This window comes from Mauremys reevesii, linkage group 5, assembly GCF_016161935.1.
Source record: "Mauremys reevesii isolate NIE-2019 linkage group 5, ASM1616193v1, whole genome shotgun sequence".
Classification (NCBI taxonomy): Eukaryota; Metazoa; Chordata; order Testudines; family Geoemydidae; genus Mauremys; species Mauremys reevesii.
The window spans coordinates 20,117,713-20,132,229 of NC_052627.1; the positions used below are offsets into that span (position 1 = coordinate 20,117,713).

The 14,517-nt window shown below is 40.6% G+C and overlaps 1 protein-coding gene across 15 annotated transcripts in view; it reads left to right on the top strand.

The window, feature by feature from the left end:
* The window catches only part of ARHGAP24 (Rho GTPase activating protein 24), a 431,989-nt gene extending 421,877 nt beyond the window's left edge, over window positions 1–10,112 (top strand). For 8 of the 15 annotated variants that reach the window (XM_039539650.1, XM_039539651.1, XM_039539652.1 and 5 more), the window contains 3 exons: window positions 31–152; window positions 2,300–3,368; window positions 9,288–10,112. In XM_039539650.1, coding sequence (XP_039395584.1) covers window positions 31–152; window positions 2,300–3,368; window positions 9,288–9,531 — 1,435 coding nt within the window. In that variant the 3' untranslated portion in view covers window positions 9,532–10,112. The remainder of the gene's footprint in view (window positions 1–30; window positions 153–2,299; window positions 3,369–9,287) is intronic. The other 7 variants (XM_039539660.1, XM_039539655.1, XM_039539661.1 and 4 more) reach the window with 1 other exon arrangement.
* Window positions 10,113–14,517: the final 4,405 nt, after the last annotated feature.

Below are 14,517 nucleotides of genomic sequence, written 5' to 3' on the forward strand. Positions count from 1 at the left end.
ACTTCACCCCTCCCCCCCTATATTTCACAGATTCCTGGATGAAGTCCAGTCCTATGCGGGTGTAAACAAAATGAGTGTGCAAAACCTGGCTACTGTATTTGGTCCCAACATCCTACGCCCAAAAGTGGAAGATCCTCTCACCATCATGGAGGGTGAGTTAAAGGAAAATTGTAAACAACTTTAAAACAGGAAGAAGGAACTTCTGTAGATTCATTAGCAGTACATTTTTGGTAGTCTGATGTCACAAAATTACTTTTGCCTGTTTGTGTGTAGACACAACTTTTCTTCCACTACAGCAACTTAAAGTAACTGCTATGCCAAACAGGCTGCTGCATTTTACTGATAGCATTTTACTATGAACATGGCAAAAAAAAGTCAGCATGAGCAAAGTCTTGAATCTCCTCGAAGGACTTTTGTCTTTTTTTTATGGTGGAACTGCTTATTTTTTCCAACTGGAAATTGCAAATTTGTTTCTCAGAAACCAGCAGGAAAATACAAAGGCCCGCAGAAAATGCCTCTCCAAAAGGCAAGAATGGAATTTTTCTTTGGGGTTTTGTTTTGTTTTATGTTTTTCTGCTGTCTCTGAGAATTTCCGCCCACAGACTTATAGTTTAGTATGATGTCACCTTCTTCCGCCCTTTATCCTCTAATACAATGGCAAAATTGTTCACAGCAATCCTCATCTAATGCTACCAATTCACAGGGCAAAGAGGGATCATGGTGTTAAGAACCCAGTGTTGGGGCTAAAGAGATATCTCAACACCCTTTTTAAAAAAAAAACAAAAACACCCTCCTTTAAAGACTCACCTTCATTTCAATTGCTGTCTATATTTTCAGTTTCTACTTTCACTTTGTATCTAATCTTTTGACTACTCAAAAATTACTATGAATTATACTTGTATGGAGATATAATATATGCATGAATAAAGAAAGAGGTTTGTGAAAGGAAGCTGACTTTTCCCCACCATTTCTTATGGTAGAATCTAAGCTGTTACAAAGCAATGCAGATTTTCAGTATTCCAAAGCAAACGAACAAAAAATGTTTACAAGTCCCCGTGGCAAACTGAATTTTTAGTAGATGTATTTGAAAGGAAAAAAAGCTCAAATATTCAAATGCAACCTGTATAAAATTATATGGGCCAGTGGGAAATTATTGATTAAAAGAGCACAGCATGCCACTGAAACATGCCTGGGGACTTTAAAATGGTGTTTATAACCAACCTGACCTCATTACTGGAAGACTCTTAATACTCCCTAATAGGATTCTGTAAAATATATATATTGCAGTGATACATAATTATTTACCCAATTCTAGTTCCAAATGATAGTTCTGCATATTAAAGTGAGGTCGTGTGGTGTGTGGGTTTCTAGAGAAGGAACATTTATAATAATGTGTTGCGAAGTGGGGTGCTGTCTGATTTAAGGCTGTGATTTATATGTTACCGGCAGCAGATTCCACATAGTGTGACAGCATGGCACATTTTACTGGCCAGTCACAATCTCATCTCTGAGTGGTTAAAGGTTTTTATATTAAATATCTCACAAAGCTCTGACAGGCTAAAAAATAAATGGGCCAGAAACCCTTTCTTTCTTCAACCCCTTGTATTAGACTGGCTAGTGCCTTCCCAGCCTTGGAGTAAGTTTTTAAAGAGGTTTGGTATGTTGAGCTTAAACTCACCTATTACAATTACATCATTCATCTTATTATTATTCTTAATCTCTCTGTATGGTCCCAGTGGTTTTCAATTGCGGATATTGTCTTGGGATATTTGCTTTAGTTCCCCATGATAATATCTCCTTTAAAACATTCTTGGCTGCTGCATGCCCTACTATTGAAATAAGAGATGTAGGGAGCTCTTTTCCTCCCCTGCACTGGCTACCTACATCAGCCATCTCTTCGCAGCAGGAGAGCATCTGCTAACCGGAATGAGCAAAGTCTTGACTCTGCCCCCAAGATGTTGGCCAATACACCAGAGCCAGCGCAGAGTGGGTAGGAAGGTGCACCAGCACAGACATAGGCATATTTTTGTTTCTTCCTTGAAAAGGGGACAATACAGAACCGATTGTGCTGTGGTGATTTGAACCAGAAAGGGGAGATAGTATGAGGTGGCATGCAGGTTGTAATAGCAAATATTAAATGCTTAGGTAAACTACATATCTATTAGATAAATGCATAAATTAAGTGTGTATTAACTAGATGCATCTTTATGAAATCTTTAAAAATCTGTTTTAAAAGAATGTTTGTTCACTTCTCAAATGAAAGTACTTCATTAATGGTGGCTCATTTGCCATCCTCCAGGTACTGCAGTAGTCCAGCAGCTGATGTCAGTGATGATAAGTGAACATGAACAGCTATTTCCCAAGGACACAGACTTTCAGACAGGGGAGGAGGTGTGCAATAACAACAATGAGATCCAGAAGAAAATGATCATTGGTCAGGTCCAGAATAAAGAGACCAATAACAACAAGGAGACAGCGGTGAGAAGCTGTTCTTGGGACACACCTGAGCCTCTCCAGAGGGGAAGCATGGACAATGGGTCTCCCACAGTGCTGCCAGGGAGCAAGTCAAACAGTCCAAGGAACAGCATTCACAAACCTGATGTCACAAGAAGCCCACCTCTCATGGTGAAAAAAAACCCAGCCTTTAATAAAGGCAGTGGCATAGTCACTAATGGGTCCTTCAGCAGCTCTGTGGAGGGCCATGAGAAAAGCCAGACCTTACCAAATGGTACCCTGCAGGCCAGGAGAACAACATCCCTGAAAGGTCCAGTTACTAAAATGGGCACACACAGCATGCAGAATGGAGGCGTGCGAATGGGCATTTCAAGCACAGATACACACAGCAACTCCCTGAACAGCCGAAACCTGAGCTGGATGCCCAATGGGTACGTCACATTGAGGGACAGTAAACAAAAGGAATTGGTGAGTGATTCGGGCCAGCATAACAGACTCTCCACCTATGACAATGTCCACCAGCAGTTCTCCATGGTGAATTCAGATGATAAACAGAGCGTAGATAGTGCCACCTGGTCCACATCCTCTTGTGAAATATCCCTGCCCGAACACTCCAACTCCTGTCGATCGTCTACAACCACCTGCCCCGAGCAAGACTTTTATGGGGGTAATTTTGAAGACTCAGTGCTAGATGGGCCACCACATGAAGACCTCTCCAACCAAGGAGACTATGAGAGTAAAACTGACCGAAGAAGCGTGGGAGGACGCAGCAGCCGGGCCACCAGCAGCAGCGATAACAGTGAAACATTCGTCTCAAACAACACGAGCAACCACAGTGCTCTGCACAGCCTAGTGTCCAGCTTAAAGCAGGAGATGGCAAAACAGAAGGTGGAGTATGAAACAAGGATAAAGAGGTAAGATGGTGAATCTCTGCCATATGTGCTAATTATAAAAATGAGAGGCAGAGTAATTCTCTTATGCTCCCATGCCCCAGTGAATCTGAGCATAGGAATTGGTAGTAGAAATGGAGAAAATGCTTGGCTGAAATAAGAGCCCACCTTAACCTTTTCCCCCTAATTCAAACCAAACCTGGTCTGACATTGGAAAAAAAATCATAACTTTTTCTTTCTGTGATATTTTGTATTTGCATATTTGTGTGTGGCTCATGTTCCCAGCCAAGATCAGACATAGAAGGATTGGTGTAGCATGAGAATCACTGTTCTCAAACTGAGGGCCTAAACATAGTAAGCATGAGAAATCTCACTAAAGAGTTGTTTCCATAAAATCCCCAGCCTAAATTTGCTGATCCAAGAGGAGTGGAGAGCTCACACAAAGGTTTGGAGAAAACTTCAGCTGTTAGGGTGCCCATCCAAATCAAACTTCTAACCCTTTTGAGGATTGCATGGAAGTAGCTGACATACTGGAGCAGAACAGTGGCATGTCTAATGCAATATCCTGCATTCAGCAGTGGCTTGCACTAAATGCTTCAGAGGAAGTGAAAAATCTCTCCAATGAACAGGGCCAATTGTGCCAAACTGAACCATTGGGGAGAATTTCATTCTGATCCCAGTTTATGCCCTAAAGTTGGAGGACTTGTGGCCTTTATGTTTTAATTTGACTAGAGTAGCTGTAGATGCCATCTGTATTCATATTAAGTGTTCTTTTTTAATCTTTTTTAATCTTACTAAACTATTTAATTTAATAACATCTTGCAGCAATGCATTCCATGGGTTAATTCTATTTGCATAAAATGATTTCCTTTTATTCATGTAACATATTTAAATGTGCTGCCATTGAATGACAGATGCAAACATGGCTCTTTTTAACTGGTTGTGACTTAGTAACAATAGTTGTGGCATTTCTAACACACCTATACTAACTGGAAGTGAAAAGCTGCAAACAAATCATAAAACCATTTCCCCCCCCATTTTCCTATGTGTATAATAAGATTTGGGTAATTGTACAATTTAAAAAATGTGGCTGTCTTACAAGATTACTTTGTCACCTTCCTTAGCTTTAAAAATTCCAAATTATTCATGATCCAAGTGGGTACAAATATCCTGTTGGAAATGTTTAAACAACACGTAGCATACTTTTCCTGGACACCGGCTCAGTATAGAGTTAAGCTGAGTCTTGCTACCCTACATGTTAAGACCAGCATGGATACCAGGCAAAAGCAGCAGACAGGCTGTTTGAGAGCACTTTGGAGGAACAATGATAATGCTAGCATATTAGGAGAAAGGTTATGCATGGTGGCTTTCTAAGTTCTTGGGTGGCTTTGTATTTAGAACCGCAAATCCTTCTCCTTCATTGGTGAGTACAGAGGGCCTTGCTGCAGTGGAACCTGTAAGGTCCTGCTTCATGGGCAGGATTTCAGGGTTGGCGAGACCCATTGTGCCACATGAAGTGCAGAGCCATGATTGCTTCCAAGATGGCTGTGTACAAAAGATCACTGAGAGAGGAGCAAGGATCAGGATCAGGAGTGCAAGCTCTTGAAGGCCACAGAAGGAAAGGGCTCCATAGACTACTCCCAGTCCTGAGGCCAGAGCAGCTCTACTCCCATTCCACAGCCTGGGAAGGTAAGGGGATTCCTCTCTCACACACACACGTTCCCAGCACCCAGTTCAGCTACTTGGGCTGGGTACTCAAACAGGGTTTGCCTGTTCACTTCACTGAAATTAAATCAAATGAGGCAGGAGGGAGACTTTCAATAGGACTTGTGTGCCTCACTTCCTTAGGTGAGTTGGATAATCTCCCCCATACCTTTATTACCAGAAATGAATTACACTGTTTAACAACAGACCGCCCTAAAACAATGAATTTATCCAAATTGTTCAAAAGCAGCATACAAATGATGATTCTTGAGTACCAACAGTAAAGTCAGGGCTTTGTGAATTCTTGTAGCCAGGGCCGGCTCCAGGGGTTTTGCCACCCCAAGCAGCTTAAAAAAAAAAAAAAAAAAAAAAAAAAAAAGCCGCGATCGCGATCTGCGGCAATTCAGCGGGAGGTCCTTCGCTCCGAGCAGGAGTGAGGGACCCTCCGCCGAATAGCTGAAAGTGCCGCCCCACTCTGGAGTGGCCGCCCCAAGCACCTGCTTGATAAGCTGGTGCCTGGAGCCGGCCCTGCTTGTAGCATTGCACTAAGAAAATGAATAGTATCCCACATATTCAGGGTGGGTGGTAACCCTGCCAATGAGACTTCACTGTTTTAGCTCATGTCAAAAAAGTTTGAGACACTGATTAGTCAGAGGCTGATAAGCTAGGGTGGGGATGGAGCATCATTTATCAGTGAAGTACAGGTGCAACCCAAGGGCCCCACCCCTTCGCTTCTGTAATTGGGAGAGTGTTGGAATTCCTTGCAAGGGTGGTATTCTTTCTTGGGGCGGGGTGGAGGTCCATGTTTTACAGCCTTCAGCTTGTACATGCTCATTTTCTTCTAGCTGCTGAAAGTTTAGAAACAGTGAAATCTTTCTGTTCCCTCCCCCAGGCACAGTGTCACAGCTGCTATGAGGCAAGGTGGCTGCGCTAGTCTAACCCCTAGGTATCCCCAGAAGGGAAGATGTCTCCATTACTCTACTAGTGCTCTGTATTCTCTTTTGTGCCCTCCTCCCTGTGACTAGCTCCAGTGGTGGCTACCTCTGCTGCTCATAGATTCCCCCAGCAGTGACATGACATTGACATAATTCTTGTCAGCTTCACCTTGTTCCCGGTGTTTGGAATATCATCCACTGTATCATATAACTCAACTAGGCAATCCTGGGGTGATGCATACAATAGGGAAGAGGTAAATTAAGGATGGACATTTGGTGATCTACTTTAGTCCTGCTGCCTCTCCTTCCACATTTCAAATCATGAGTGCTACTGGTTATGTATATGCACATTGGTAAGATTCAAATTGACACCAAGTTACACACCAGATTGACTTTGTCGTTTCATCTTCAGCACTTATATCATTGCGAAATGCAACTTAAGATCAGACTTGAATTGTTTTTGCGTAAGGCAGAATTCCCAAATGAATGGGTGGAAACAGTTAGGACTTTCCCTTCATCTGTAAATCCAGCCAAGAGGTGCATTTCCTCATTGCTATTTTGCATGAAACTTTCCTACGCAGTTCAAGAGCTGTTCAAGTAGGTGAAGCTGAGTCATGTTAGGAAAAGAAATTTCCAGTTGTTTTCAGATGGAGAACAGCTTACCAGTCATTAATTCTCCTACTTCATCAACACAGTAAATTAATTCTTTGTTTAGAGGAAGAGAGATACTAGGGTGCATGAACTGATTATATCCAAACTCTATGCCTACCCTTAATAAGGGCACATAACAGCATGCAGTGGAATAAAGCATTGTCGTTATGCCCTCAGTACAGCTGTATAGTGGATACAGCACTTAGAATAGCAGCTTCTGTTCCCATCTCTGCCACTTACAAGAGACAGAATGGTGTGTATGTGTCCTCTGTAACAAGCTGTATCTGAACTGGAACACAGCATGGCTACTGATTCCATTGGACTGCCGGCTTTTAGAAATATAAAGGTACAGTGCACAGAAAGCAAAAGGAGGAACAGTTCTTCAGCTACGTATATCACAATTCTCTGAGCTGTGTTGATAATATTGATGATGCTGGAACACATTCAGTGTTTGACATGCATTATTATTATGATGTATTAGATCATACCATTAGTGTGCTTGGTCCTTTACATAAACCCTCAAATACAGTAAGTAACTTTTTAAAAAACAAAAACAAACCACATCAATTGCAGCTTCAAAAAAGTAACATGTGACTGGACAATTAAGGAAGTTATCATAGACAATAAAGGAGAAGGGATGCAGATCAGGATAAGTAAACAACACATCAGAGATCTTATGACTAATTTGATCATAATTTGGATTCAAGTCAGCACGGCCTTCTGCATTCACCCCAGGGTGCTTAAGGAATTAGCTGAAGAAATCTTGGAGCCACTGGCAATAATATTTACAAACTCATGGATGACAGGAGAGGTCCTGGAAGATTGATGAAAGGCTAACATAATGCCCATCTTTAAAAAGCGGGGAAAGGAGGTGCTAGGGAACGATAGACCAGTCAGCCTGACTTCGCTACTTCAGAAGCTACTGGAGTAATATAGGTTTCAGAGTAGCAGCCGTGTTAGTCTGTATCCGTAAAAAGAACAGGAGTACTTGTGGCACCTTGCCTGGAGAATGAAGTCAGCATGGATTTACTAAGAACACATCATGTCAAACCAGCTTGATTTCTTTCTTTGACAAAGTAACTGGTTTGGTGGATAGGGGAATGCAGTGGACATAATACACCTGGACTTTCGCAAGGCTTTTGATGTAGTCCCTCACAACATTTTCATAAATAAACTGGAGAAATGCAGGCTTGATAGAACTACCATTAAGTAGATACATAATTGGTTAAACAACTGCAAACAAAGGGTAATTATTAATGGAATGATGTCAGATTGGAAGGTGCTCTCAAGAGGGGTTCCACAGGGATCTGTTCTGGGTCTGGTGTTAATTAACATCTTTATTCATGACCTGGATATTGGAATAGAGAGCATACTGATCAAATTTGCAGATGACGACGAAGTCAGGGGAGTTGCAAACACTTTGGAGGATAGAACTAAAATTCAAAGGGATCTTGATAAATTGAAGAACTGGGCTCTAGACAACAAAAGAAAATTTAACCAGGGCAAATGTAAGGTGCTACACAGAGAGAAGGAAAACCAAATGCACAGATACAGAATGGGGGATAACTGGCTTGACAGCAACACTGCTGAGAAGGCTTTGGGAGTGATGGTGGATTACAACCTCAACATGAGTCCACAATGAGATGCTGTTGCAAAAAAAAAAAAAAAAAAGGCAATTGCTATTTTGCGTTGCATTAACAGAGGTACAGTATGCAAGTCACAGGAGGTGATAGTACCAATTTACTCAACGTTGGTTAGGCCTCAGCTGGAGTATTCTGTCCAATTTTGATCATTGCCATATAGAAAGGCTGTAGAGAAACTGGGAAGAATCCAGAGGTGAGCGACAAAAATGATCAAAGACTGAAGAAACTGCATATGTTTAGTTTGGAAAAGAGGTGATTTAGGGGGAACATGATAGCAACTTCAAATACTTGAAAGGCTGTCATAAAAAAAGATGGAGAAAAAATGTCCCTTCTTGAAACAGAGTGCAGGACAAGAGGCAATGGGTTTAAACTACAACTTGGCAGATTTAGAAATTTCCTAACTGTGAGAACAATAGCATAGTGGAGCATACTGCCATGGCATCTCCTTCCCTGGAGGTTTTCAAAAGGAGCCTGGATAGCCATCTGTCTCAGATGGTTTAGACACAACAAATCCTGCATCTTGGCAGAGGGTTAGATTAGATGACCCATATGGCTCCTTCTCACCTATGATTCTATCATTTTTTTTTCAAACAGTAGCTCAGCACAGGGAATCAATATTTGCAAATAGAAAGAGAGGATCAGGGACATAGTGTTCTGACAATACATTGGACTCTCTTGTTACACCAGTGTACAACCAGTGTGAGGCCAGAATCAACCCTTGGAGAAGGAAAAGGCCTATTTAGTTAATTGCCTAGCACATGCAGAGCTGTTTCCTACCATATACATTTCCAGTGGTTTGTATCCTTCAATTATAACTAACCTAAGAGATAAAGATTCCATCATTCCTTGTAGGATACACTTCAACAGTAAACATCCAGTAAGAAACATGTTATTTTAACATTGTCTCTTTAAAGAAACTTGGACTAAACTTTGTAAATTAAAAGCTGTTGCTCTAATCTAGGCTGGGTAATACAGAGAGGGCTGTCATCTGTATACTTCTATTTCTGCAGCTTCGAACAGAGAAACCTCACCCTTGAGACAGAAATGATGACCCTGCATGATGAGCTGGACCAGGAAAGGAAGAAGTTTACAATGGTAGAAATCAAAATGCGCAATGCAGAACGGGCCAAAGAAGATGCAGAGAAGAGGAACGACATGCTGCAAAAAGAGATGGAGCAATTTTTCTCAACATTTGGAGAACTAACAGTGGAGCCTCGCAGGCCGGAGAGAGGCAACACCATATGGATTCAGTGAGCATTCTAAGCTAAGACTGTGGGATTCTGGGAAGGGATGTTGGGGGTATTATATTGTTTCAGGTGGCTGGTCACCTGACTGAGGCTAGCACTCAACAAAATGTTGTAAACCATTGAAGGAAGAAATGCCTACAGACATTAACCACCCATACCGCAGTGTGTACTTATCAAGTTATCATACTTTTTTTAATGCTTCATAATGCTAGTGTCAAGTGTTACAACTGAATGTGTATATAGATTTAAAAAAGTCATCTTAAAGAGAAAGCGAGAGACATCTCACAAAATATTTTAATGCAAGTCTTGTATTTAAACTGGTAAATTGAAATGTTGTTGCAATCAAGCTTTATATCAAGGCTTTTCTCCCTTGCACTTAACATAATAAGCTATTTTTGGCATTGTGTTACCATCAGCTTATTTTATCTATCAATTTTTTTTGTTACCCTTCTTGCGTGGGGGGGAACTAAAGATAAACAAATATATATAATGTTAGTTATTAAAACAAGAGGATAATGTGTGGCTGTGCTGTTTGTGCCAATGGACTTGCCCATGACCAAAAAGAAAAGTGTAAATAATTTTATAAAAATATAACATTAACACCTGACAAGTTTGGGCCTTTTCTCTTTGGACTCTGAACTCTTTTGGTTTTTGGAATGTCAGACCATTTTATCCATGATTTGAAATCCTAAAGGAGATGGTCTGGTTAAGGAATCTTGACACAAGTTTTTTTCCAGAATAACCATCTTTTCATTCTAGTTCAGTTTCCAGTAAATAACAGATAAAGCTATTTGTAAGACTATTTAAAAAGAAGGACTGGATTTGAAATGGTTTATCATGTCTCTAGTTCTGCATATTATTGGTTGACTCCAAATGCTGCTGTTTTGAGGCTCCCCATTTCCCTTGGAGATGCTATGTAGTGAAGGCCCTGGATTTAACTTAAAATTCCTTGTTAAAGCATCACTGTCAAATACCAGAACTCCTTTAAGCAAACAGAAAAAGAAATCACTGTTAGCAATTAAACCAAAAAGCGAAAATAATCATCGCTATTGTGTTTGCATGATTTTACAGTCACAACAGTAACATTGCCGCATCAACTCTGGGCTGGATCCTGTAGTCCTTTCTCAAGTGAAACTCATATTGGTCTGTGCTGGCAGTATTGATGATGATAGAGATAATGCTGACTAATTCAACCAGGCAAAGAGATTTTGGCTTAGATTCCAATAGTACAATTCAGAGGGCCCTGTGCTCCTTAAGTCCTTAACACTGGGTTTAAAGAGACACATGAAGTCTTCTGTGGGACCTCTGGAGAGAGGGTAAATTTAACTTCCTATTCATGTTGCCCAAGTGGAAAAGGAAAACACTGGTAGGTGAAACAATTATTTACTTGCTTCTAAGATGGATATTAAAAATAGCAAGTAATTTTTTTTAATTAAAGTAGTTTTTACTCTAGCTGAATAGATTATTCAATTTTTGAATCGTTGTCAGAGAGAGGGTTGAAAAATACTCTGGCTACTCAAATGTTTAGGATCACCTACACTACACTGTTCTGCTGCATATATCCACAGAGCTACATTGGATGCAAAATAGGGCAAATTCTGATTCAGATTACTTGAAAAAGCATGACTTTAGAGGGACTACTAGCATGAAATGGATTTTGCCTGAGCAGAACACTTGCCACTAATTCCTCTGGAGGTAAGTTTCTAGTCTGACTGTTTAGCAGAGCGCTCCTTTGGGCAGTGCTTGTTGGATTAAGAGATGGTGTGTTCCAGTGGATAGGACGCTGAACTGAGACTTGGGAGACGGGTTCTATTCACTGCTCTGTCACTGACCTTTGTGCAACCTTAGGCAATCAGTTTGTTGCTCTGTGCCTTGTCTATTTAGAGTATAAATTCTTTCTTATAGGAACTCTCCTATTATGTGTATGTACAGCTCCTAGCACAATGGGACCTCAACCTTGCCTGAGGCCTCTAGGTGCTGCTGCAATATGGATAATACTAATGTCACTCTTGGAAAGGCAGGGGTGGTGCGAGGTATACATCAAACAATTCCAACAGCTTCTGATTTCAAAGAGTTCTTTTTATTTTCAGTCACACACAGAGTATTTGTTCATACACAGTAATTTAAAATCTGGAGTGTCTTTTTTTTTCTTTCCTTCTAAAAAAATATAATTAGTTCAGGACCGGAGCTGCATGTATGTCATTTCCTGAAGTGATTATACTTTTCTGAAAAGTCCGGTGCTGTTTGGAGCTGGAGTTTGGGTGTGGAAAAAAAAGACTGTCAGACTTTTACACTGCACTGCTGTAGAGGAACCGTGCATGTACCTCCTTCTCACACCAGAACAAAATCAGTCACAAACAGTACAAAAAAAATGAGCTTCTATTTATTTTACATAAAGGAATTACATCTAGTCTGAGTAATTGAACATCCTCGTCCTCCTCAATTGTTCAATCTCCATAAGATTCTAACCCTAATCCCACCTGCTTTATTTGGACAAAACTCCTGCCAGACATAAAGCAGGAGTTTTGCCTCACTGAGGAATGCAGGGTTGGGCCTAGGTTAGTGTCGTTGTTAAAGTGAGAATATAGACATCAGTTCCATGCAGCAGCAATGATTGTAGTTAGCGTAGGAGCTTCACTTTCCAAACAAGTCCCTAACTCTAAACTACCTGGCATCCATGCATGAGATAAGGAAGAAAACACAATGCATTGTTTGCCAATATACATGGCTCCTGCTGTAGTTGTTTTGGGTGGGAGTGATTTCATTCTAGGGGTTGGCTGTGAAAGGAAAAAGGTTTATTTTGAGGGCATTCCATACTTTATCATCCTCCTGTTAGTTAAAATAGTCGTTGTTTTAACTTCTTCAGGCCTGAAGAATGGCATTTTCTTTTCCAGCCTTGGGAACTGCCTACCTTAGAGTTCTTGCCTGTTAAGGGGAGGTAAGTCAAAGCCCTGGGAGTTAGTTAAAACGGGCTTGGTGAGAGGCTTAATGTAGAATTCTGCCAGCTAACCAAAAGGTGTCACTGAAATGCCATGTGAAAACAATGTTGCATTTCCTTTTGCTCAGTAAGGGACATGCCAACTAGAACAAAAAAGCATCAATCAAATTATATGTTTGTAAAGGGCCCAATTCTGAAAACGAGTGTCAAACCTACGTAACTGGGATTTGCATCCAGGACACTGTGCTGAAGCAAATCACAGCAGAGAAACCACTCCCGCATGTTATGGAAGGAGGAACAGGTGACATGGTCCGCAGCTTCCCTCCAGTGCAGGGGCTTGGCACTTATTGATTCACACTCTGTGTGAACTCATAGGCTGTTCTTGTGACTTGCCTCCCTTTACTCCTCTTCCCTCTTTTAGAGTAGGGAGAACAACCAGTGAAGGGGCAGCACACCATGGGGGAAAGAGTGTCTCCAAACCTGGCCGGCCAGCAGCACCTATGGTGTGGAATCCCACTTAGGATCTGGGCTGTAAGTAGCAGTTTACTTTTTTTTTTCCCAAGCATTTTCCTGTATTAAGACCATTTCCAATCAGAATATGTTGCTTTGTCTCATTGTGCTGATTTAATTTGGTATCTACTAACACAGCAATGATTATAATGAAATCATTTGCTACTGACATGACACTCAGGTGTGCATCCATCGGTTTGCAATGCTAAATGTAGCACCAGCTACAAAATTGCTTATAATGACAGAGTTGTTCCGACTGGCTGATCAGCATGCTAATAAGGTACCAGTTTTTTAATTTATGTAAATCACATGGCTTGGCTGAAATGATTGTTCCACATTTATTATAGCCCACTTCATTTTCTTTCAACATTTTTTTAAAAAAGCTATTTTACCTCATGAAAGTTTAAGCAATAGCAATAAAGCAACTGTGCTACATCTATTATTATGAATGAGACAATTGCATTCCTGGAAAAATAGAAAGAATGACTCTATGTCTTGTGCATTGTAATACCCTTGAATTATAACTCCTAACCATATCCTTTCATTGTGCCTTAAAAAGTGTGCTAAAATTACATACAGTAAAATCTACACAAGACACCCTACTCAATAGGCAGCCTCCTGGGTTGAGACTACTCCCAAATACCTTGGTCCTAAGGTCATCCATCCCCGCAATATCTGAGTTCCTCTAGCTTGTGTCAATACTGATGTGTGTACAACACTCCCAAATCAGAATAGGCATGTATTGCACACATTTTCACATATATAAACAACGCCACAAGGCAATACAGAATCAGGTCCCTTAAGACCAATTCTGCACTACCTTCTGACTTTTGCCATCTCTTTGGACAATGGCTTAAGACAGGTCTCAGTGTATTTCACATACTGTGCATTTCTAGATACTGTAAACAATTATACAGATTGCAGTCAGGAAAGGTTTTTCTGATATTGAAAGGGGAAAAGTGTGTTAGATCTTCTGTTCTTAACTGATACTTAGAGAAATGCACATGCTTGAGTTCCTCATCCAAGAGATGACTGAATTGACACTGTTTTACAGAAAAATTGACTTGGCAAATAATCTCCATTTACTTAGAAAACAGCAGGAACTTTACAGTTCATTCTTCAATTTCTTGATAGTATGTGCTATGTATTACTTTAAATACTATTCCACTTGATTTTTTTTCCTGCAAAAACAACATACCATGCTCCTTCTCTCATTCACACTGTGATGTGACTGTTCCTTGCACATTACCCTTACAGCATGTATGCCAGTAATTCAGTGGAATTATACCCTCCTTGCATGCTCTTTGAGGAACTAATGAATTTGCATTTTATAGCAGAGCAAGAGTATAAAGTTGATACAACTACGACTTTTCTTAGGGAACATCTGCTCTAAACAATGTATCATGGATTTGAGTATAATCACAGTTTTAAAAATGCCTTCTGACAGGGCAAAATGACTTCCTTAATCAGTAAGTGCTATACATCATCGTCGTCTTTTAAAGAGAATGCATTGACCTTATTTTTACCTACCGTATATCTGATGTA